The sequence below is a fragment of the Sus scrofa genome, chromosome 18, assembly GCF_000003025.6.
Source record: "Sus scrofa isolate TJ Tabasco breed Duroc chromosome 18, Sscrofa11.1, whole genome shotgun sequence".
Taxonomy (NCBI): domain Eukaryota; kingdom Metazoa; phylum Chordata; class Mammalia; order Artiodactyla; family Suidae; genus Sus; species Sus scrofa.
The window spans coordinates 33695703-33719543 of NC_010460.4; the positions used below are offsets into that span (position 1 = coordinate 33695703).

Sequence of the window (23841 nt, forward strand, 5' to 3'; positions counted from 1 at the left end):
AGATTTGTCCTTCAGAGTTAATTTGTGTTCTGATAGAGGGCAGGATGCGGTGAGGCACGTGTTTATACCTCCATCAGTATAGTCACTACCTCCCTGCAGAATGAATTAGCTGCGGTCCTGACCCTGATGGGAACATAGACAAAACTCTTCTCGAGGGTCACAGAGTGTCATCCGTGCCAAACGCTTTTTGGAATGAGGAAAACATGGACACAGAGCTCCTGCTCGTGGTCTGGTTTTTACATGGGCTAGTCTCTGGAATGCCAGCTGGTGTAAGGCGGCCACCTGCCCCTGTGCTACTGAGTGGTCAGGAAGTCCTCCGGGCCCTTCTGTCGATAAGGGTCAGTCATTCAGCACTTTGTTTCTTAGGGTGCCTAATTTCCAAAGAGAAAAAGTTACCTTCTGTGAAATTCCATCCCTGCCACCTACACACCAAATAACTCTACAGAAAATTCCATGGTCTGGTCTCTGAGACCATGAGAGGGAGGGCAAGGAAAATATTTCAACCAGTGCTCTCCAATAGAAATATAAGCGAGCCGCAAATGTAATTCTAACTTTTCTGGTAACCACTTTTTGAAAAAGCAGGAAGAAAGCGGTGAAATACGTTTTTTAACAATACATTGTCTTTAACCCAGTGCATCCCAAACATCATTTGAGGTGGTGATTCATATACAGAATTGGTAATGAGTTCTTTTATGCTATCAACCTAAGCCTTTGAAGGCTGGTAACTATTACACGTTTACAGCACGTCTCTCTGCAGCCAAGACACATTTCAAGGACTCAGTTGCCACATGTGGCAGTGGTTATGGTATTGGACAGCCAGGCTCTAAGTGTCTTAACAGACTGTGCAGAGCACAGCTTGAGCTGATCCTGAGTGTCAGGAAGGACGTAGTTTCCATCCACCAGACATTTTGGAATAAAGCTGGCTGATGTGTCGGGAAGGTCATGAGAAGTCAGGCTGTGCCTCCCGCCCCCAGCCCCCGAGGATCCATTCTAGTCTGAGTTTCTGATTCTCTCTCGACAGTCATCGTGGTCTCCCTGTTTTATCTTCCCGGCCTTTGCCCTGTCTCCCAGACTCTTGTTCTCACACATCAGCCAGTTAAACTCTCACTCTTTGCTAGGGAACCCCTAAATAGGACATTCCAGTGCATTCACTTTTAGTACATCTTTGAGGTTCCTCGTCCTAAAAGGAATTGAGGAAAAGTGGAGGACTGATTGGGGGGTGGGGAAAGGACTGGAATTTAGAGGCTAGAGGCTCAGGCTGAACATGGTTAACAGCTTGTGTTTCAAATGGTTGCCAGCAATAGTAGCTGTGATAGTGATTTCAAAATTTATTTAAGTTTATTTTACAAGTGTCTCCAGTGTAAGCCTCCTTTTTCTTTGGTCTTTAGGCAGTAGAGTCAGATTTCTGTTGGGTCAAAGTTGATTAGATAATGATTTGCAAGGCTAGGGTGAAAAAAATGTTATAGAAATGTTTGCCTTCCATTTAAGAAGATATATAGTCTTTCTTTAAATGTGTGTATATACATAGATATAATTATTTTTGCCACTTACTGCTAGAGACATGTACATTAACAGGTGGAATTGACTCAAATAATCCTTCTTTTGAAGAAAGAAGGTGGGAACTTGCTTGATTTGGTCCTCCCTAAAACATATCCTAAATCTAACCAAAGCTCTCCATCCCCTAGACCAAGTCACTGGGTCTCCACATCGTATAGACGCAACTACTCGGCTTACATCTGAAGCCCTTGATCATGCTGCCGAGGGCTGGTGGTCTTGGAACCAGTGTTTGCCATGGTGACCAAAGAGAGAGGGAGGTTAAGGTTTCCCACACTTCTTTCCACCCTGAGGTTGGATCCCAGTCTCTGATCACATCAGGGGAGATGCTCATGACCCCAAATTATGAAGCTTGCCTGCACCACCACCCAAAGATGTAGGACTTCCCCACCTGACACTACCAGAAATCTGTGCCTTGTCCTAGCATGTGATGGGACCTCATTCCCGCTCCTCTCTCTATGTTCTACTGTCTGGAAAGCCCTTTGTGGCTGCTGTTATATCATTTGCGTTGCTTGCTAGATAGCCATAAAAAACAATTAAAAGCTACCCCTCAAAAGTTCAGTATCTCAGAGAACTCTTTAAAAATAAAGCAAAGCAAAAATGAGAACAACAGATATGATTTACTGAAGTGTACTTTGTGTGTGAAATCCAAGGTTAATTTTTCATCCATGGGTAAATTTTCCCTGACTGTGGTCTGCTTTGATTTCCAGTTACCTGTGAATCTTGCCCCTATCCCTTACCCCTCACCCTCATGCCACCTCACCTTGAAGGTTTTCTGAAGTAATAGAAGCTGGGTGTGGGTAGCATGTTATATGTATTAGTTTCCTGTGGCTGCTCTAACAAAATCATGGCAATGCACATGAATTCCTTTACAGTCCTGGAGATAAGAAGTTGGCACAGGTCTTACTGGGCCAACCTGTCAGCATGACAGCAGGGCTGAATTTCTTCTGATGGGTCTAAAGGAGAATCCATTTCCTTGCCTTTTCCAGCTTGTAGAGACCATCTATACTCCTTGGCTCACGGCCCTATGCCATCCAGCCTCTGCTTCTCTCATCATATCCCCTTCTCTGACCCTGACCCTTCTGCCTCCCTGTAAGGACCTTTGTAATTATATTGAGCCCACCCTGATAATCTAAGAAGATCTCCTTATCTCAAGATTAGTATCTTAATCCCGAGGGCCAAGTCCCTTGTGCCAGGTACGGTCACAGGTTCCCAGGATCAGGACCTGGACATCTTTGGGGAGGTAAGGGGTTGTCATTTGTCTGCCTGCCACAGACAGGAAGGGCCATCCAGCTCAGCCATGTGTCCAGGGCATTAATTTCCTCCTCGGGTCCCTGAGGGTGGTTTTCTGGCTTATACTTGAATGTTCGTAATGACCAGGATCACGTCACATCTCTCATTGTCTCTCAAAGGGCCCTCTTTCATGTTGGGTGGATTTCTGTCTACCTTCTATCCAGTGGATTGAGTTTTTCTGCTTGTAACCTCAACATTTTAAAATTCAGTTAAGTCTCTTCTCTGCCTCATCTCTCCTTTGATGGGTCTCTTCTCTACTTTTATTCATGGTCTGGATGACAGCGTTTCTGTGTGTCTCTGTCCTAGAAATGAAATCAGTGCTCCATGACTGGTCTGACCAGTGTGAGCAGGAGTAATACCTTCCCCGCATCTTTTGAAAACAAAGGCTGAATTGCATCAGCTGATTGGATGGTTGGTCTCATCCCGTTGAATTACATTTTCCTGGGGAAAGCAGAGATACCAATAGTACATTGGACATGTCTCTTAATCTCTGTACTTTGCTTTCCTCACCTAATGGAAAAATGGAAACAATAGGGATTTTTATAAAGTCATGTGAGGATTTAATAAGATATTCTACTTAGAGCACTTGGCCAACTACCTGTGTATCCGCTACTATCTACTATCCTGCCATCACCATCATCCTCACAATCCAAGTTCACCAAAAACACTTAGACTTTTGCATATGTTCTTTTGGTTTTAAGGACAGGAAGTTTTCTAGTTCCGAAAATAATAACACATATTCAGCACAGAAAGGGCAGTGGAGCAGCCGCTATGGCTGGGTACAGCGGTTGATGCGATGTGAAGAGCGAGCCCTCTCTGCCTTTATCCAGGGCATTCAGAGGACAGAATGAAGGAATCAAGGTTTTCAGCTGCTCATAAGGTCAAGCCATCCTCCACCCCATTTGATTGTAGTCACTGGACTCTTTTGAATTTGTTCTTATAGTTGTGGCCTTCTCGTTATCTCCTCTACAGTGGGTGTTTTGAGAAGCCTTCATGGGTAAAGCCTTCCCAGCCAGTGGGCCTGTGACGTGGAGGCAAGTGTCAAGCGTGTCAGATTTCACAGAGTAGTAGATCCAAGAGGTACGAGGTCTTAATACACATGGTCAGGAAAATAGCTCATCGTGCTTGGTGCTGTGCCTCCACTTCATCCTCACTCTGTATGGTTTCTCTCGTAATTACCCAGGATGCTTTCCTGACACCATTTGGGCTTATTAGTTTTCTCCCCAACCAGCCTCAAGTGTATTGACTTTAATTAGCACTCGTTTCCACTTTGTCCTTCCGCCTATTTTGGCAAACCGTGGCACCTTGCGGTGTTAGAACAGAGCAAGGTGCCGAGTCCCGAGGGGGGGGAAACGCATGGAGAATGTCATCCAGGAGAATGTTCTTCTCGTGTGTTCTCTTTTCAAAGAGTCTTATTTTAGTGTAGCATTTTTGCAAAAGATGAAGGGAGGTACAGGGACAATGACAGTTAAAGAACAGAAAAGTAAAGCACATTTGTAAGGTGATTTCATTTATGAATGTGTTATATTTCAGAAGTTGTTGTAAGCCGCAGAAACAGCAAGCCTAACACAGTCGTCATTGCCCCTCCTCCTGCCTCTCCCACCCCTACCTCTGCCTTTACCCTGTCCCCACTTTAATGACACAAAAACTTGAGGCTCTGAGGTTTATCCTCCCCTGCCTACACTGATATCACAGGGAGCAGATAATAGCAGAGAAGGACTTAAATTCAGATCTCCTTATTCCAGTTTTCCTATGACCCTCCATTTCTTAGGCTTTCCTGAATTCCGAAGAGATAAAAGAATCCACTTAAATTCTAAGCTAAACCAGCTTTGGAGGTCCCTTTGGGAAGCAAACCCCATTTTTAACCTTGCTCCCTTGTGGAAATATACCTTCTTTTTTTCTTTGTCTCTTGTCTTTCTAGGGCTGTACCTGGGGCATATGGAGATTTCCAGGGTAGGGGTCGAATCAGAGCTGCACCTGCTGACCTACGCCACGCCCACAGCAACTCAGGATCCGAGCCACGTCTGCAGCCTACACCACAACTCACGGCAACACCAGATCCTTAACCTGATGAGCAAGGCCAGGGATTGAACCCTCGTCCTCGTGGATACCAGTCGGGTTTGTTAACCACTGAGCCACAGTGGGAACTCCACACCTTCCTATTAATGAGGGCTTCTTCATGGCACGTCCTCTCTGCCCCATTCAGCACCCTCTGCCCCCTTCTCTGTCTGACTTCTATCCAGGGCATTAGTCATTATTATCATTATTCAACATGCTCCATGGTTTATTTCCTCATCCAAGACCTCCTCCTCCTCGAATCTAAGCTCTGCCGGGAAAGCATTTTTGCCTTGTTCACTGCTGAATCTATCCCTCCTAGAATAATATCTGGCACATAGCAGGTGCTCACGATGTATTTGCTGAATGAATACACTCAGAAAGAATCGCACTGTCCCCCGCCCCCGTCCCTCCATAGGCCCGGCCTGCGCCGCAGAGAGAGACGGGTTGCCGTGCAGCTCTTCCTCATCCCCGCTCGTCTTTCCCTGCGTCACAATTGCCGGTCCTTCCAGCAGACGGGAGTTGGACGTCCCCCCTCCCAAGGAACACTTACTCTTCATTTTGCAGGACAGTTAATCCCCATGTGGTTTGGACAAGCTAATCGCTCCTTATGGGAAATTTCTAAGGTAAAAGCCCCTGTAGCTGAACTTCCCATGAATCAGTGTGCATTTTATAGTCTGTGTGTAAGCAGAGCTACACATCATGTTTCACCTGCTCCAAGAAGCAAAGGAATTCCGCTCCTATTAACTGACATCTCTTTGTATTGTTTTTTTAACCTGCCAGATCTGCTGGTGGGAAAACGTGTCGAGTGTTTCCTCCCAGCATATCGTTGAAATAGAACGTATGCAGACCATGAGCATGGCAGACCTGTTTTGTTTTGTTGCCATTTTTGGGGCCGCTCCCACGGCATGTGGAGGTTCCCAGGCTAGGGGTCGAATAGGAGCTGTAGCCACTGGCCTACGCCAGAGCCACAGCAACGCGGGATCCGAGCCACGTCTGCAACCTACACCATAGCTCATGGCAACGCTGGATCCTTAACCCACTGAGCAAGGCCAGGGATTGAACCCACAACCTCATGGTTCCTAGTCAGATTTGTTAACCACTGTGTCATGCCGGGAACTCCTGGTAGACCTGTTCTGAATTGAAATGGATGGATTTGGAGGGTAAAGTCTGTGAGCTTATTTCTTCTGTAATGGAATTGTTCAAATAAGTAGCATTAAGAGTGTTTATATGTATGGATAGGTAGGTAGGTAGGTAGATAGATGAGTGTGTGTAATAACTAAATGAACTGCATTATAAAAAACATAAAAATACTGAAAATTTACTGGGCCATTTTCTCCTAATTTTTTTAAATGAAGATGGTTAAAACAAAAAACCTTCTAAAGCACCCAAGTATAAGTTTACATGTGTTGAAATATGTTGTTTTTCTCCTGGGAATTCCAACTTCACTGACTTCCCAAATTGATTTGTATGAGCTGTGTGCAAGTACTAAGAAATTCATAAGACAGAGACCACTGTATCAGTTGTTTCCATTAATGTCTTCATTGTATACTCTTTGTAAAGAGTGGGCGAGACGTCATCCTTTTTAGAGATTATTCATTTTCACTCTTTAGTGGCCCATCTGTTTCCAGGTCAGCCAAGGTCATTTACAAATGATGTTCCTATTAAAAGTTGGTCTTTATGGAGGAAGGTGACCAAGCAAAGTGGTATTCCCCCGTGATCTTGAAAGCTAGGGTACTTTCTTCTACACACTTTGGTCAGGAAGTTTGATAAATTTCCCAAGTGTGGCTATATTTGCATGGTCGTTGTTCCTTCTGGTGACTTGCTTTCTTAAGCAGAGGGTTTTTCATTAGGAAAAAAGAGAAGGTATTGCTTTTGACTCTTTATGTGTCTGAAAGCTGTGTGAAGTAAAAATAAATTCAACCTTGCCAACCACCGCCATTTACCCTTCCAATACTTTCTAGTTGCTCTTTATGTACTTACTTCTCATGTCCGTATCTACTCACCACTTGCTCTTAATTGAATTCTTGCAGAAGAAGTAAAAGCATGCTGTCAAGTGTGTTTGCCTCACTTTGCTAGTTGGCATCAAATTTCTCTTTTTTTTTCTAGCAGGAATAAGAAAGGGGCAAGATGAAAAAGCATTCAGGTTTTATAAATAACCACTGCAGAGAAAAAAATTGATGATATATGTGTACATAGACCATGTCCGTTTGAATCCAGGGCTTTTCTCATTTGTTTTATAGCTTGATGGCAAGAAATATTAAGCCAAGTGTGTCTGTATGGCTGAATTATTCTACATCTGTGTTCAGAAAGCACTAATCTGGATTCTTCCAGCAGTGAGATCATTTTGTCCATGAATTTCGGAAAAGATTTAAGTTGTAACCGTAACCCGTTTGCAGTCCTATCATTTTCTTCCATCTAGGTATTTCTTCTACTCTAAGTGCTGGGACTGTAAAGTATTAAGACTGGTTTCTTTGAACCACCCCTGCTAGGTTGTCATTTTGGAATCACACCTCATAAATGAAATAAGGGAAATATTGAAAAATGGTGAAACTTGACAACACCTTTCTACCCAATCCCAGTATTCACCTCCTAAATGTACATTTTTCAGCATTGCTGATTCGGACTAGCAGAGGCTGGCCTTAGCTTTTCTTGGATGTTGGCAGTAAGGGTGGGGGCCTTTTTATAAAAGTATAAATAGGGTATATGTTACTTTTATATGATTGCTATAACACTTTTTTATGCGTAAAGTTTTTCTTGATAGAGTATTTACTACACTCCTACTATACATGACATGGTTTCACTTTTGCCCTCCTCTTAGGTGAAATGCGGAATGATTTATACATCACTATAGAAAGGGGAGAATTTGAGAAAGGAGGAAAGAGTGTGGCCAGAAACGTGGAAGTTACGATGTTCATCGTAGAGAGTAGTGGCCAGATCTTGAAGGTGCGTTAACTTTTTGGTAAAACAATTTCACATTGTTGCTTTGGGTTCATCTCTCATACAACTGGTTAATTTCTGAGTAGCATTATTTTCAGTCTCATTTTACTTCTCCACCCCCTGTGGTTGTTGTTGGTGTTTTTAATCATTTAAGTGCCTTTCAGAAAAGAAAGAAAAACAGAAAGGCTTTTTGGAGTTTAGTTGTTTAATCAATTGTGTCAACAATGTCCTCATAAGAGCTCTTCCTTAAATGCCACATTTCTATGCGATTTCATTTTCCTCCTCTCATCTGTGATAGTTGGGGAGACGAGCATTTGGCCAAAATAGGGCATGAAGATTAGGACGTAACTAATTGGGGTGATAATAGTAGGTTCCTTTATGGAAGAAACTTTTCAGGTGAGCCTCGGGCTGCATGAGTTTCCTCGGAGGGCATAGGACAGGCTTTTGCCTGCTGCAGGTGGAGAATTTTGCCACGTAGTTGAAATTGGGCACGCCGTTGCCCATCTTGCCCAGGTTACTAAGGTCTACCCTTGGCTGAGAAGGCCCTGGGAGACCAGCCTCAGGATGTAACAGACTCAGCCTGCCAGTGTTGGTGAGGGCAGCAGTCACCTGCAGAGGACCAAGGAGGAAATTTCCCATGAAGTGCTATTTCGGGAGCAGACACAGTAAAGCAATTGCTCTGCTCCTTCCAAAATCATCTTGAAATGAAGCTGACTTTAACCTGCATGTTTCCTTCATTAGGATTTTATCTCCTTTGGGTCTGGAGAGCCGCCAGCCAGTGAGTACCACTCCTTTGTGCTTTATCATAACAACAGTCCCAGGTGGTCTGAGCTGCTGAAGCTTCCTATCCCTGTGGATAAATTCAGGGGTGCACACATCCGCTTCGAGTTTCGGCATTGTTCCAGTAAGTGTTTGGCGGGATTGTCTCTATGGCTTTGTTGTGTTGGGTGGCCTGCTTATTGAGCTGAACAACAGTGTGGACTAATCTGTAGAAAGTATATGACAAGCCAGAGACCTCCGTGCGGGAGAAATGAAGGTGAGTGAAATCCTAAGAGGTGAGTGGGCTCCCTTTCTTTCAAAGAACTGATAACCTCTCTGGAAACATAGATGAAAGAGAAGGAGGAAACAAAACACCTATGGAAATGTACAGGGGTCTTCTTAAATTGATCACTTTCATAAACATCAATTCACAATCTAGAAAGACTGTCTAAACAGAAAGGGGAGATGTGGCGTTAAAAACCTGGCTGGCTCGGGTGGTCTTTGGCAGTCCTCACCCATCTGCTCTGTTTCTGGCCAAGAGCTGATCCAGCTCTCACAAGGCTCAGGGGAACCCACGGGGACTTTCCTGGTCATATGATGTCACTAGGAAAGTCTATGATTGGCTGAGCTTCATATCTGATTTGCATAAATCTGCGTCACAGTGCAGTCTCGAGCAGTATTCAAATGAGAATCAAGTAATGTCAACTCAAACAAGCTTTAGAGATGATATGAATTCATTGCCTAATTTTAGAGCTAAAAACCCCAAGACATAGAGATATGACAGGATTTGTTTGTGAGGACATTACTAGCCATAAAGTTGTCGTTTCTTGACATCTCTATTTTTATTCTTTGGCACTCCTTACTACCCTCTCAAGCCTGCACTCCCTACCTCCACCAACCTCCAATCCAGGGATCTTCCAGTTCTCCCTGGGTCCCCAGAGGTGTGCACTTCTGGAAGTGTACATGGTAGTCAGAGAAGATTCAAGAGCAGTATAATAATCAAGCGATAAGAATAATCAATTATTGGGGAAGCAACAGGCTCCTCTCCAGTCTGGAAGGAATGGGAGCATTGCCAGTGCTATGCAGTGACATTGCCTAGTGCTGTATAACTTACCCAAGATTCAGAGAGAGGAGAAGGACTTTGTCTTGTTGCTGAGACTGTGGTATGCTTTGGAATTGGCTGAGAGACCTCTATAAATTATCTTTTGTGGCTGTTTCAGAATGCAGGGTGATGGCTAGTTGGGTCTTAGCATTCTTCCAAATTCCCAGAAGCGTTACATGGGTAGGATTTGAAGTGGAAAAGCACAAAGGACTTGGCACAGTGCCCTACCATTCCTTCCACCAGACTTTGTTATCATTCTCACTTGGGCCTAATAGGAGCTTTGAGCTTTAAGCTTTAAGGTGAGAAAAAGAGGAAAGTAAAAGTGAAATGGGAGAAAGAGCATTTGGAGAAAACTATTATAACTCAAAACTTGGAAAGTGGATGAAAATTTCAGTAACACCTGTTAGATCTCTGCTTTCTTGTCCTTGTACTTCAAACATTCTTCACAGGGTTTTTTATTTTTATTTTTTTTAAATGCTCATTGTTAAAATTCAGAAGAAAATTCAGCAAAGTGTAAAGAAAAACAAAAATCCCCTTAATCCCATGAACTATAATAATTCATGCAATCATTTTATCACATGAGCTTCCAAGGATTTTTTTGAGTATACATGTAGTTATTTGCAAATATCATTTGTTCATGAAACAGATATTTATTGAACACCTGCGTCTCAGCCATCTTACTGGTCATTGAAAATGCATCAGTTGTGAACACAACACAGTACCTCCTCTCACAGATCTTTCAGTCTAGAGAGGGAAGACAGACAAATATAAGCAAATAAATATATAATGCATCAGGTAGTGATAAGTACAGTGAAGAAGACTACATTTGCATTAGATGCTAGAAAGCGATGGTGCTAGGTTGCTGTTTCACATAGGGCAGTCAGAGTGGATCTCTCTGATGAAGAGAAGCATCAACAACACCATAAAAGAAGTGAAGGTGTGAGCCTTTGAGTACCTGCGTAAAGAATATTTCAGGCAGATTGAACAGTAAGTACAAAATACTTGAGGTTGAAACAGTTGGCATTTTCAAGGAATAGCAAGGGGGCCAGAATGAGCAAGAGAGGTGAGAGGTGAAGCCAGAGAGTTGGCAGGGGAGCCACATCCCCCATTGTCTTTTACGTCATGGGAAAGACTTTGGACTTCATTTGGAGTGAGGAGCACTGTTAAAGGCTTCAGATTGAAGTTAAGTCTGGCTGTTGTATGGATGGGAGATTGTAGGTGGGCCAGGTGGGAACAGAGAGGCCATTCAGGAGGCGTTTGCAGTCCTCTGAGGAAGAGGTTTAGGTGGTTTGCATGAGGATGGTAGCGGTTTGATTCTTTTTTATAGATTTATTGACTGATTGGATGTGGAAGAAAGAGAAAAACCAAAGTGGACCTCAAGATGTTGGCCTGGAATAAAGTGGTCATTGAATGAAGTGGGGAAGACAAGAAGGATCTGTTTAGAGAGCAAAACTCAAACAGTCCATTTTAAATTCATTAACTCCGAGAAGCCTGTTAGATGTTCAAGATGTCAAATAGGCATTGAATGGGATCCAAGGTGAAGACTTACACTAGATGATGAGAACATAGAGTTCATTGGTGTTCTGTAAATAGTGAACCCGGTCTCAGGGTTGTGGAGGGGAGGGGAAGCCCTAAATTATAGCATTTGTTTATTTTCTTGGGGGTAAATATTCCTACCATGTCCATTTCAAGCTGCCAGCTTGACATCACCGATCTTGGAGTTGGGGAAAGATCATGCTGTCAGCTCTGTGAGCCAGTGCAGCTCAGCTCCCACATATATCACAAATATCGATGGTGTTCAAAGCCATGAGCCTGGATGATAAACCTAAGAAAGTTTAGAAACCAAAAGGAAGTCTAAGGATGGATCCCTGGAGGCCCTTATGCATTTAGATCTGGGGAGAATGAGAGGTAGCTCCTAAGTGAGGTTAGGAAGGAATAGCCAGTAAGGTTGAAGGAAAGTGAAGGGAGAGTAGAATCCAGGAGATTAAATGAAGAAAGTTTCTCAAGAAGAGATTGATCAGATGTGTCAGGTGCCAGTGATAATAAGACACGGACAGAGAAATTACAACTCACTTTGGCATTAGGAAGGTCATTGAACCTGGGAAGAGGTTCTAGTGGGTTTGTGGTGTGGAAGGCCCGGCTGGAGTGAGTCAATGAGTAAGACGGAGAAAAGGGAGGGCAGAAAGTGAGTAGAGACAAATCTGTTCAGAAACTTTGCTGTAAAGAATACAGAGAGGGAGTTAAGGATTTGCATTGTCACTGCTGTGGTTCGGGTTTGATCCCAGGCCCAGGAACTTCTTCATGCTATGGGGATGGCCAAAAAAAGACTGCAGGAATACAGTCCAGCAGAGATATGGGATAGTAGCTATTAAAAAGAGTGGGTCACAGGAAGTCTTTTTTTGTTGTTTTTTCTGCTTTTTTGTTTGTTTAAAATGAAATTTTAAACCATGTCTTTTGTGAGGAAATCATTCAGTGAAGAGGAGAACCCGATGATGTAGAAAAGTGGGGGCAACTGTAGGAGCCGTGTCCTGGAGTTGGGGAAGGACCATGGGACCCAGTGCTCAAGGTTAAGAATTGGCCTTGGGTGGGAGTGTCGGTACTTGAGGCCTCCCATAGGAGGCAGTGCAGGTGGGTAAGAGGCAGATGCTGGAGTGTATGTATGGGAGGTCTCTCTATAGGAGCTGACAGTGAAGAGAGTGCCAGAGTATTGGGGGCTTGAAAGGGGGCGAAAATGAATGAGATTATTGTCCAGAAAAGTAGAGGAATGAGTTGATTAGGTACTTGCAGAAAGTTTGCCCAGCCCAGGGTGCCTTTGTGGTTAGTGTGCCCTCATTAACCTTAGATTAGTGTCGGCATGGAATAGGCCACACATTGGCTTTTACCAGGGTGCAGTGTTATTCATGGAAGCATGCAGGAGGGAGGGGTTCAAGGAAGTGATTAGAATGATGGACCATAGCAGTGGGAAGTGGGAGTGGAGGGGTAAGGGGTCAATAAATTGGAGGTGCCAGGGAGGCAGAATTGTTGGAGTTGGGGTACAAGAATGAATGAAGTGGAAAGTTAGGAGGTGGCATCCATAAATTCAGGGGTTTTATTAGCAAAATCGGAATCATGTTATGCATATTATATATAACAGTCCATTCAGGTTATTAATCTGGATCTAATAGCTTAGGACAAAAGGCCATGTACTTTAAATGGTGTTTGGTTTTTATTTCTAATTTATAGCAGGAGGCAAATTTGGGGAAATTCTTGCTTTGTTCCTTATCTTTGCTAAGTTTATTCATCTTGGATTCTTTTATCTTTCCAAATTGAATACCAAAATCCACACAGCAAAGACAGTCAAAAAAAACCTCAGGAAATTATTTTATTTATTTATTTTTTTTCTTTTTGTCTTTTTGCTATTTCCTGGGCCACTCCTGCGGCATATGGAGGCTCCCAGGCTAGGGGTCTAATCGGAGCTGTAGTCTCCGGCCTACACTAGAGCCACAGCAACGCGGGATCCGAGCCGCGTCTGCAACCTACACCACAGCTCACGGCAACGCCGGATCCTTAACCCACTGAGCAAGGGCAGGGACCAAACCCGCAACCTGATTGTTCCTAGTCCGATTCGTTAACCACTGCGCCACGATGGGAACTCCTCAGGAAATTATTTCTAAGTGAGTCTTGTCCCCTAAATAGTAAGTTCCAGACTTAGCTTCCTCATTGACATAGAAATCTCTTCCCAGAGATCTTTGCTCTGACTTTTGTTTAACTTTAAAGAATATTGCTTTTTTCCCAGTTTCTCTCTGGGGGTTGAAATTAATAACTTGAAAAAAAATCCGTTACTCTAATCACATTTTCAGGGATGTCCTCATGCTTGGGGCCTAAGTCAACCAGAATTAATACTGTCTGCACAAGGTTCCGTGTCCCTGTGGTTAAATGCCAGAAGCAATTGGAAAGGGATGGTGTGTTTGTTGCTAGAGCCTCTTGTCTGGTCCTCAAGATCACCAATATGTGGTCCCGTTTGTGTGGGTCTTACTGCCTCCCAAAGCTGGACGTTTCTGTCAGGTATCACCTGCATTTCATGACCCTTGATATTTCTAGCCATTGTAATTCACAGTTAGGCATCTGAAAACCGCATTGCCTGTTTCTGGCTTCCAGAACCCTACTGCAGTAAGTGCATATCAAACTGTAGGTTGCAGTTTGCTTTTCAGCATGCCTATTCCAAGGAGGGGCTTCCATGTGGCTCTTTTTTTGTTTATTTTTATTTTTGTTTGTTTTCTTTTTTCTTTCTTTCTTTTTTTTTTTTTTTTTTCTTTCTATGGCTACACCGGTGACATATGGAAGTTCCTGAGCTTGAAGTTGAATCAGAGCTGCAGCTGTGACCCACACCACAGGCACAGCCAATACCAGATCTGAGTTGTGTCTGTGACCTACACTGTAGCTTGTGGCAACTCGGGATCCTTACCCCATTTAGCAAGGCCAGGGATCGAACCTGCATCCTCACAGACACATATTGGATTCTTAACCCACTGAGCTTAAATGGAAACTCCCACAGGGCTCTGTCTTTACACATGTGCCTGTAGGAAGAGTTCTGTCAAGGACCAAGACAGAGCTAGGAGACTCTTTCCATAAATAATAAGCAAAACATTGCATTTCATGTTCATTCATTTCCCCATTCATTTATCTGCCATATATTTATTGAGAACCTGCTATGGTCTTGACATTCTTTGAGGTACCAAGTGTAGAATAAAATAAAACAAACAAGAATCCTGCCCTCCATAGAGCTTACATTTAAGGGCGGAGGGTAGGTTGCCAGGAGAAGAAACAGGAAATCCACAGATTTTTTTAAAAAAGCATAATTTCAGATAGTGAGCCCCATGAAGAAAATTGGTCAAGGAATGCAACTTGCAGATAACGACACAGGATTATGACATTAGAGGGTGGCTACTGTCTGTAGAGGTGCCAGCATACAAGCTGCTCTTCATTAGTAAAAATATCATCTGAGTACAAAGACAGTGTCCAGTTGAACAATGCTTTTTCCATTCTGGGAGAAAAGGAAGCTGGGTGTGTGGAGTTATATTTCTTGATGATCACACATCTTCACAATTTATGTCTCTGAACACAGATATGGAAGCGTACACTTCAAGAACTGACGGATTCTTTTATTTTCCCCCTACAGCAAAGGAGAAAGGAGAGAAGAAGTTATTTGGTTTCTCCTTCGTCCCCCTGATGCAGGAAGATGGTAGGACTCTTCCGGACGGCACTCATGAGCTCATTGTGCATAAGGTAACAGCAGTCAGGGGTCGGGCTGTGCAAGTCTGGGCTGAATTATTAACTCATTCTCTTATCCTCATTCTGGAAAAGACAACCAAAAAGGACTCCAAAGATACTCTTTTGGAAGTTTGCTAGAAGGAAGAGTATCTTTTTTTTTATTTTTATTTTTAATTTAATTTTTTTTTTTTTTTTGCTTTTTAGGGCCACACCACAGCAAATGGAGGTTCCCAGGCTAGGGGTCAACTTGGATCTGTAAGTGCCAGTCTACGCCACAGCCACAGCAACACCACATCCTCTGTGACAGAGCCGTGTCTGCGACCTGCACCACAGCTCACAGCAACGCCGGATCCTTAACCCACGGAGCCAGGCCAGGGATCAAACCTGCGTCCTCAGGGACACTAGGCACATTCGTTAACCACTGAGCCACAATGGGAACTCCAAGAGTGTCTTTTTGTAGAACATTGTCTCTATATTCTGTCGTATTCTAACATATTTTAAAGAATTTTTTTCTTCTTAATTTAAGTGTAGTTATGAGGATCAGTCTATATGTCGACCTTAAAATCCTTTCCATTGTTCTCAGAGGATTAGATAAACCTCAAAAAGAAGTTTGTAAATATTCCCAATATCTGCTTTCTTATCTGAAGATCTGTGTACCCCTAGAAGCACATTTAGCAAGGTCAAGCTGCACATTTTTCTGGTCTGCTGCTCTAAGCAAGCAGAAAAATGGCTCTCCTTTGTCATGACAGCTTTAGTGGTTGTTAATTTCTATTTTTGGCATCAAGAATTGTCAGACACATTTGGAATCAAGTGTAATGTAGTAGATAATAAAAAGAAAGTTCTCGAAGCAAGAGATCCTCAGAAGTTAGCTGACTCTGCTCGTGATAATGAGGTGTAGAAGTATTAGCAGCTATGAAATAGAGAACTAAAGTACACGATTTTCTCCAAAATATTTCACCTTTTCGTGTCTCCATTTCTGGAACCATATGCTATTCCAGGCCCTTGTCCACTTTCACCTGGGCTAACTAGTCCTGCCAACCTGGGCCTTAGCTCCCTCTAGTTCATTTTCCAGCCAGGCTTGAGGGTGACCAGTCTAAGGTGCAGATCTAACCAGGCCTCTTCCCGCTTTAAACCCATTGAAAAGCTCCCTGTTGCCAGGAGAGAAAATTGCAGGCTTCTGAGGGTGTGTCTGGCTGCCTCCTCCCTCGCGTCACCTCTCACCACTTCTGGTCTTTCACTTGAAGCCACAGCCACATCCAGCCCTTTTTATCTCCTCACGTCCTGTCTACTGGTTCCCCCTCCTCCACCTGGCAGTCCTCCCCTGCCTCCCCGCAGCCCACTCCTCATGTGCAGAGGCTCACCTGGGCCAGAACCTTTACTGGGGAGCATGGTCCCCCAGCCTCTACTCCCTGTGTTTCCATCTGGCTAAGCGCCCTCCCCTGAGGTCCCTGGGAATCTTCACACATCTCTTACCTGTCTCCTCATTACATTGTCGCCGTCGTCTGGTGGTCCCTTGGCTTACTCTGGTTGCTTTATGAGCCCTTCAAGAGTGACAGCTGTGTCAGAGGGGTTTGTGACACATGGCAGGTTTGCAATGGAGATATAATGAATGAATGAAGGACATTACGAACAAAAACCCTCCAAAACGACCTTTTGGCGTTCCCTGGTGGCTCAGGGGGTCATGGATCCCGTATTGTCAGTGCTATAGCACAGGGTTGATCCCTGGCCAGGAAACTTCCACATGCCATGGGTGTGCCCATTAAAAAAAAAAAAAACAAAACAAAAAAAAAACCTCTTTATCTTTGGATTAGTAATATTAAACTGAGCGTCCATGCACAAGACACCTGGTAATTTTTGTTTGTGCGTATGTATATGTATATTTCTTTAATCATTTATTTTTCTTGTTATTTGTTCAAGAACAAATAGCAAGACTTGGCCCAGACTGCAGGGCAGGCCCTCTTCTAGGCACTGGGAATACAGTGATGAACCAGACCGTGCTGGTCCCTCCATTTCTGGCACCTCCATTATCTCATCCTAAAAAGTGACTGAAAGGAGCTTACAGTGTTAAAATACAAAGAAAAAAATATCTTAAAGCAGTGTAACCACTAAAGCAAACAGAGGCGCTAAATGCAGCAGCCACCTGAGAGGATCTCTTTATCTCACCTTTAGGTCTGAGGCCCCTGTGGGTGAGGTAGATAACATGACAGGCAGTGTCTTCAGCTCTGCTTTTCCAGAAGATCTAAATGGTACTGGAGAGGAAGGTTTGTGATCTTGCCTCTGTGCAGCCTTAAATCCCCACCCAGAAAAGGCAGGGCTAAGATAATCATTAGCTTCCTAACAGTATTTTGAAGAATAAGTTACTTTTTTATGACATTTCACATGTGGACTTTCTCACCATGGTTCGGAAGGTGTTTTGGGGGCAGGTACTAAATTTCCAGTCTGGTCCAGGTTGACTTCCTCTAAACGAACGTGAGCAGTACCAAGATTCTTAGTTGTGATTAGAGACACTCATGTACTTAAAATGCCAGGAAGACAGATTTCTATATGTGAGTACTTAGGAGTCCAGCTACTGCTAAATCCCAGACAGAAAACCAATTCTCCTCTGTTGCAGGGGCCTGTCAAGGTGCTTTTGGCAGAAACATTTTTCTCAAAAGTAGAGCTTTGAATCATCTCAAGCCTTTGTACAAATTTTCACTGAATCCCCAGAATTCTGATCCATAAAGCATAAGAAAATATATTTGAGCATAAACGTTTTAAAGGACAGGTGTTTCCAATGCTCTTCCTCCATCACAAAGGAGGCTCAGGATGGTATCCATAGAGCATCTAATTTGGGGCAGACCTACCTTGCGTAGACCCATCAGGAAGCATTAGCTCCACAGAAAAACCCTTAGTAGCTGTGTTGCCTTATGATTAGGGTTATTCAGTGTTACTTAAAGAGGTATGGAATAGGAGTTCCCATTGTGGCTCAGTGGTTAACGAACCTGACTAGTATCCATGAGGACACACATCTGATTCCTGGTCTTGCTCAGTGGGCTAAGGATCTGGTGTTGCTGTGAGCTCTGGTATATGTCACAGATGTGGCTTGGATCCTGAGTTGCTGTGGCTGTGTTACAGGCTGGCAGCTACAGCTCCAATTCGACCCCTAGCCTAGGAACCTCCTTTTACCTCAGGTGTGGCCCTTAAAAAGGGGGGGGGGGATGGACTACCTGCTAAGCATAACATCTTTTGTGTTCAATCTAGTGGATGCCATGGTTTGCTTTTTAGTAGTACTAAGCCAAGAAGGTCAGTTTCAGGTTAAGGCCACTTGCAGGTTATGATAATAAAACCATATTATGAGCATAATGCTGATCCTTCCTCTGCCATGGCAGGAAGGCACATGGCGTGCTGATGATTGCAGCCTTGAATTTATTGTTTAAAAAAAAACAAAAACAAAACAAAGAGGAGTGGATTTCAAATTACTGCTTTAAAAAATACCCTGTTTAATAAGTGGTATTGAGATGACCACAGTAGGTGTTGGAGGGAAAAATAAAGCGCTAGATCCCTAACCTTGCTTCTTATACCAAAACAAATCGCAGATTAAATGTAAAAAATAAAACTGTAAGAGCCTAAATAATACAAATGAACATTTTTAGAAAATTCAGGTAAGGAGAGCCTTTCTAATGATGCCTCTCAAGTGTTAGAAATCAAGTACCAAAAAAATATATAAGTTTGGCTACATAAAGCTTAAAACCTCTTTATTGATAGACCCATCATAACCAAGACTAAATAAACCGAAATATGGTTGCAGCAGAGCTTACAAAGGGGGACTATTCCCAATTTACCAAGAGTTATCACAGACCAGCAGAAAAAGAATATTAGATAAATGCAATAAAAAATCTATTCAAAAATAATAAATATCAGTATATAGAATAAATATATGAGTAATCAAAGAAATGTAAGAGATTTTCAACTCCAGAACATTAGTCATATCTCCCAGTGGCAGATGGCTAAATCCAAAACCTGTCTCTGGAATTACCAATTTGCTAGTAACCATATTTAATCTTATTAAGTTTTGTTATGTTGCTGCATTCTCGTAGGATTGTTGTCTTCCTTAACTTTGTAGGGATATTTTTGGCTACTCCTCACCAGCTACCTGCTGGAAAGCAAGTTAAGAAAAGAGACTGAAATAATGAGTGGAAGAAAATTCTTTTCCCAAAAGTCAAGTCTCTTAAGGAGAATAATGTGAGGAGCCAAAAAAGGAAGATGGGAAGTTAATAGCTATGTGTTCAAGTCTCCATTCTGACTTAGTCCAGTGAAGGATTTTTTAATTCTCAAAAGTACATTCTCAAATACCCTCGGTCTAGTAGGTATGTATAAATAAGCAATAATAATAATAGAGTCTACCTTTAAAGAAATTGGGGTTTTGCAAATTCATCATTGTTGATTAATGCCACTGTGGCTCAAGCGGCCCAGCTCAGCCAGGCTGGGGTTTTGCTTGGTAAAGAATTTGACTCCTTTGACTGGAATTTATTGCATCTGAGCAAGAGAAGGGCCAGGTAAGCAATAGGCCAAATAGAGGATTGATCAGGTTTTCTGGTTGGAGAGGGAATTAATTTAATGTGCTGGCCTAGATCGCAAAAGCCTTTTGCAAATCTGTTTATTTCACTTTTGCTACCTGAGAGTTTGTTCCTAAACCCTTTGTGGCTCATAGTTCTTTTCCCTGTAACTTTTCAGTTTCTTATGCTATATCTCAGTTCCCCACCTGGTCCCCAGAAGGCAACACAGCCCCTCGATGCACGTTACTGTCTGTGAGGTGAATTTCTCAGATTAAGTTGCTCTCTACTCATCCTTTCCTTTAGTATGTTTGTAGTTATAAGTAAAATGAAAAACAAAAATGAGAGGAGTCTGAAAAATTCAGAGAGACTGATAGGTTTACCATCCATCATGCTGTTCAGAGAGCTCTGCATATTTCCCCAATTATTCTGCGAGAGACGCCCCAGTAACCAACATCACTGGCTCTTAGGCAACCACAAACATGTTTGTCCATCTGGGTTTGGGCACAGGAGAATGTGATCACATAACCTTTGTTTTGTTAATAAACACCTGCAAAATTTAATTTAAAAGTTAAGTAACCTGGAGTTCCCGTCGTGGCGCAGTGGTTAATGAATCCGACTAGGAACCATGAGGTTGCGGGTTCGGTCCCTGCCCTTGCTCAGTGGATTAATGATCCGGTGTTGCCGTGAGCTGTGGTGTAGGTTGCAGACGCGGCTCGGATCCCGCGTTGCTGTGGCTCTGGCGTAGGCCGGTGGCTACAGCTCCAATTGGACCCCTAGCCTGGGAACCTCCATATGCCGTCGGAGCAGCCCAAGAAATAGCAAAAAGACAAAAAAAAAAAAAAAAAAGTTAAGTAACCTGGGGAGTTCCCATTGTGGCCCAGCGGAAACGAAACCACCTAGTATCCATGAGGATGCAGGTTTGAGCCCTGGCCTCAGAGGGTTAAGGATCCAGCTTTGCTGTGAGCTGTGGTGTAGGTCACAGATGCAGCTCGAATCTGGTGTTGCTGTGGCTGTGGTGTAGGCCAGCACCTGTAGCTCTGGGAATTTCTATATGCCACAGGTGTGGCCCTAAAAATAAGTCAATAAATAAAGGTAAGTAACCTGCTAAGTTTAGCATGAAAGCATACCAAGCTGAACACAGAAGCATTTAATAGGTGGACTTGATGTTAGCACTGAAGGCTATTAACATGATGGGCAGAGAGCTCTTTCATTCTCACTAACATATATACCACTGCATCTTCGATCTTTTTAAAATGCTCTGCCTCCGCTGAAACCTGGCTCTCCTCTGCTGAGAGAGCTTCCTGGGAGGCCTTGGGAGTAGAGTGAGCTCACCTTCTAAAGCCTTGTGTCCATTGTCTGGAGGTCAGATGTCTCTAAATGCTCCAGTGCCCTTCAAGATGCTGGTCCCCCACCCTCTTGTATTCCCTGCCCTCCATAAGGCTCATTCCACACAGCTTTCTCCCCTTCCTAGTTACCTGTGTCTTCTTCCCCTATGTGTTTTGCTGGCCAGCAGGGAAGATGGGAGGACGGGGTGGTGGGTAGCTGTGTGCTTTCCTGCTATCGGGCTAACCCCTCGTTCAAAGTTGTCTGCTCCTTCTGGTTGACCGGGCCAGTGTCCCATCCCTTGTTTCTCGGTCACTTCCACGCCAGTGACCTTCATTTGTGTTCTGCCCCCTTGTGGTCTCTCCCTTGGCCGGGATGCATGCCCAACCAACAGGACCTGCCATGAGGGTGCTAAATAAATGCTGGACACATGCATGGATGCCTGGGTAGACAAGATCATTCAGAGCCACTTCTGATCAAAAATCATAAATTCCTTCTATACTGACCACAACCTTCCAATTTTCTGACTATACCTGTTTTTTCTATCTATTCTCCTCCAATGCCTGACCCTTTCTTCTTTTTATTGTCCAGAATGTCCCTTGATCTTTAGTTCTACTGTGCCTACATGGGAAGAAAAAACCAGCCCCGGATCAATCTCTCACCATTGCCCCCTTCTCTCCTCCTCCCTGGGCAGCTGAATGTTAATTAGTGGAGGGAATTATGCAGTTGTTATTGGTTAGCATGAGCCTGATGGGTACAGGTGCAGGACTGTCTACACTGCAGGCAAACAAATCAGCTCCCTCTCTGAGTCCCCAAAGGAGCCATGGACAAGACATTACCATTCTGCCTACCTCACCACTTCCTGTCTCCTCAATAGAGAAAACAGAAGCCGTCCAACAGGAACTTCCTTAACTCGCTGTGTTTTCTCCTTTGCCACCTGCAGACTTATCTGCATCCTTCCGTTCCTTCCTGCCTCCCATCTCCGGGGGGATGGGGCAGGACTCCTTGCTTCAAGGCTGATCCTTCCACCTGCTTCCCTCAGGATCTTCCTCCTTCCTGGCTCCCGTGGGAGTCCCCTCTTCTCTCTCCTCCCGCTGTGCTTCCTCTCCTCTAATAGTGGTTTCAGCTTTTCAACACACTCAAGCCTTGTTCCTGAAAAAACAAAATTGCAAGCACCACCACTCCGCCTCTGCCCTTCCCATCTCAGCCTCCTACAGGAAAGGCCAGTCGCCATTGACTGTCTCCGCTTCCTGCCCCTCTCTTCCATTTGATCCTCAGGCGACTTCTGTCCCCACGGCGCAAATGAAGTTTCTCCCTCCAGGTCACTGGTGCTCATGTTGGGGTCACAGCCTCCAGACACTTTCTCAATCTTTCTTTATTTGACTTTCCCTGTAGCACGTAACACTATTGATTATCCTTCTTGAAAATCCCGTATTCCATGGTCTGTCCAGTGGTGTTCTCCTGAGTTCCAACCTTCTTCTCCTTTAAGAACTCTCTTATATGCATCTGAGATGTTAGTGGGATCATGGATTTAACCCTTGAGCACCTTCTGTGTCTCCTATGCTCCAGAACCATCGCATCCACTTCTGTGAATTCTCTTGCCACATCTCTGCTGCTGCTGGCCAGATCTGCATTTGTAACCCACAATTTTTTATCAGCCTACCAAACATCATCAGTTGGGTTCACCAGAGACATGTCAAAACTCACCTGGTCCGAAGCCGAGTTCTCTCTCCAACTCTCTGTTCTCTCCTGCTCTAAGTAGAAATCTTCAGGCTTTTTTGACTTCCCAACACTCACACCCTGCCCCCCCCCCATATTATAGACACTTGGTTTCAGGACCAGTCAGTGCCACCTCCTTGATAGTACTTTAATTTAGGAAATTTAAACCAGAGACAGGTATCACAGTCACCTTGAGGTTTGTTTGTTTTTTGTTTGTTTGTTTGTTTGTTTTTTCTTAAGATGTTTAGGGTAGTCCTAAGGCTTTTTTTGGTGTTGAAAAACATGACATGCTTCAGCCATACTAAACTACGTATTGCTGTCTGTCTGTGTATTCTTGTCTACGTATTGTTTATTTCCTCGTTGCATTTCCTGGACTTTTTAAAACAGTTGTTTGTCAAGATATTTTAGACTTACAGAGGAGTTGCAAAAATAGTACAGAAAATTTCCATATACCCTTCACCCAACTTCTCCTTATGGTAACATCTTACATAACCATAGCACATTTATTGAAACGAAATTAACCTTGGTGTAATACTGTTCACAGGAAACATATTTGGATTTCGCAAGTTTTTCCAGTCCTGTCATTTTCTGTTCGAGGATCCAATCCAGGATCCCTCACTCCATTTTCCGTTTCCATGCCTCATCTCCATAACCTCATATGTGTTCTTCCCTCCCCCAGGGCTTTTGTATGTATTATTTCTTCCATATAACCTGTCTTTCTCTCCCTTGCCTGCCTGGCAAGCCTCTTACTCTTCATGACTGAAGTCAGATAGCCTGGTTCCCACAAGGCTTTCTCTCTCTTCCCTGGCAGAGCTGGAATCCAGGGGCCTTTATCACAGCTTTGTAGTCAACATTCGCAGATGAGTGCAGAGGTCAGATGAGTCACACTCTCATGGGCAGGGTCCGGGTTTATTTCCTTGTTGCATTCTTCATGTGAAATTAAAGGACTGGCAAGTAGTAGGAATTTAATGAAGTGTTAATAATGACATTAAGGATGACTATCGTATTGGAAGAATCTCAAGATGGTATTTTGCTGCCCCAACTGTTAAAATCAATCTGGTTTTGATTAACTGGTAACACCACGTTCCACCTGGATTGTCTAACTTACGGTATTTTATAGTTTAATTCTCTACTTCCTGCAAGTTACAGACCCCTTAATTTGATTAATATACTACAAATATCTGTACCAGTTTACACGTGACTAAGTTTCTCATTTATTTATCTCAACACCTAGCTTCTGTTATTGCAAGCTCTTATAAATATCACGTTTCTGGAAGACTGTCTATGACTGCTCATTGCATCTCTTTCACG

At 43.5% G+C, this 23841-nt stretch overlaps 1 protein-coding gene across 10 annotated transcripts in view; it reads left to right on the forward strand.

Annotated features, from left to right (window-relative positions):
- Positions 1-23841, forward strand: part of DOCK4 (dedicator of cytokinesis 4) — a 456170-nt gene that overhangs the window by 272504 nt on the left and 159825 nt on the right. For all 10 annotated transcript variants that reach the window (XM_021079277.1, XM_021079281.1, XM_021079279.1 and 7 more), the window contains 3 exons: positions 7724-7848; positions 8584-8746; positions 14862-14968. In XM_021079277.1, the coding sequence (XP_020934936.1) occupies positions 7724-7848; positions 8584-8746; positions 14862-14968 (395 nt within the window). The remainder of the gene's footprint in view (positions 1-7723; positions 7849-8583; positions 8747-14861; positions 14969-23841) is intronic.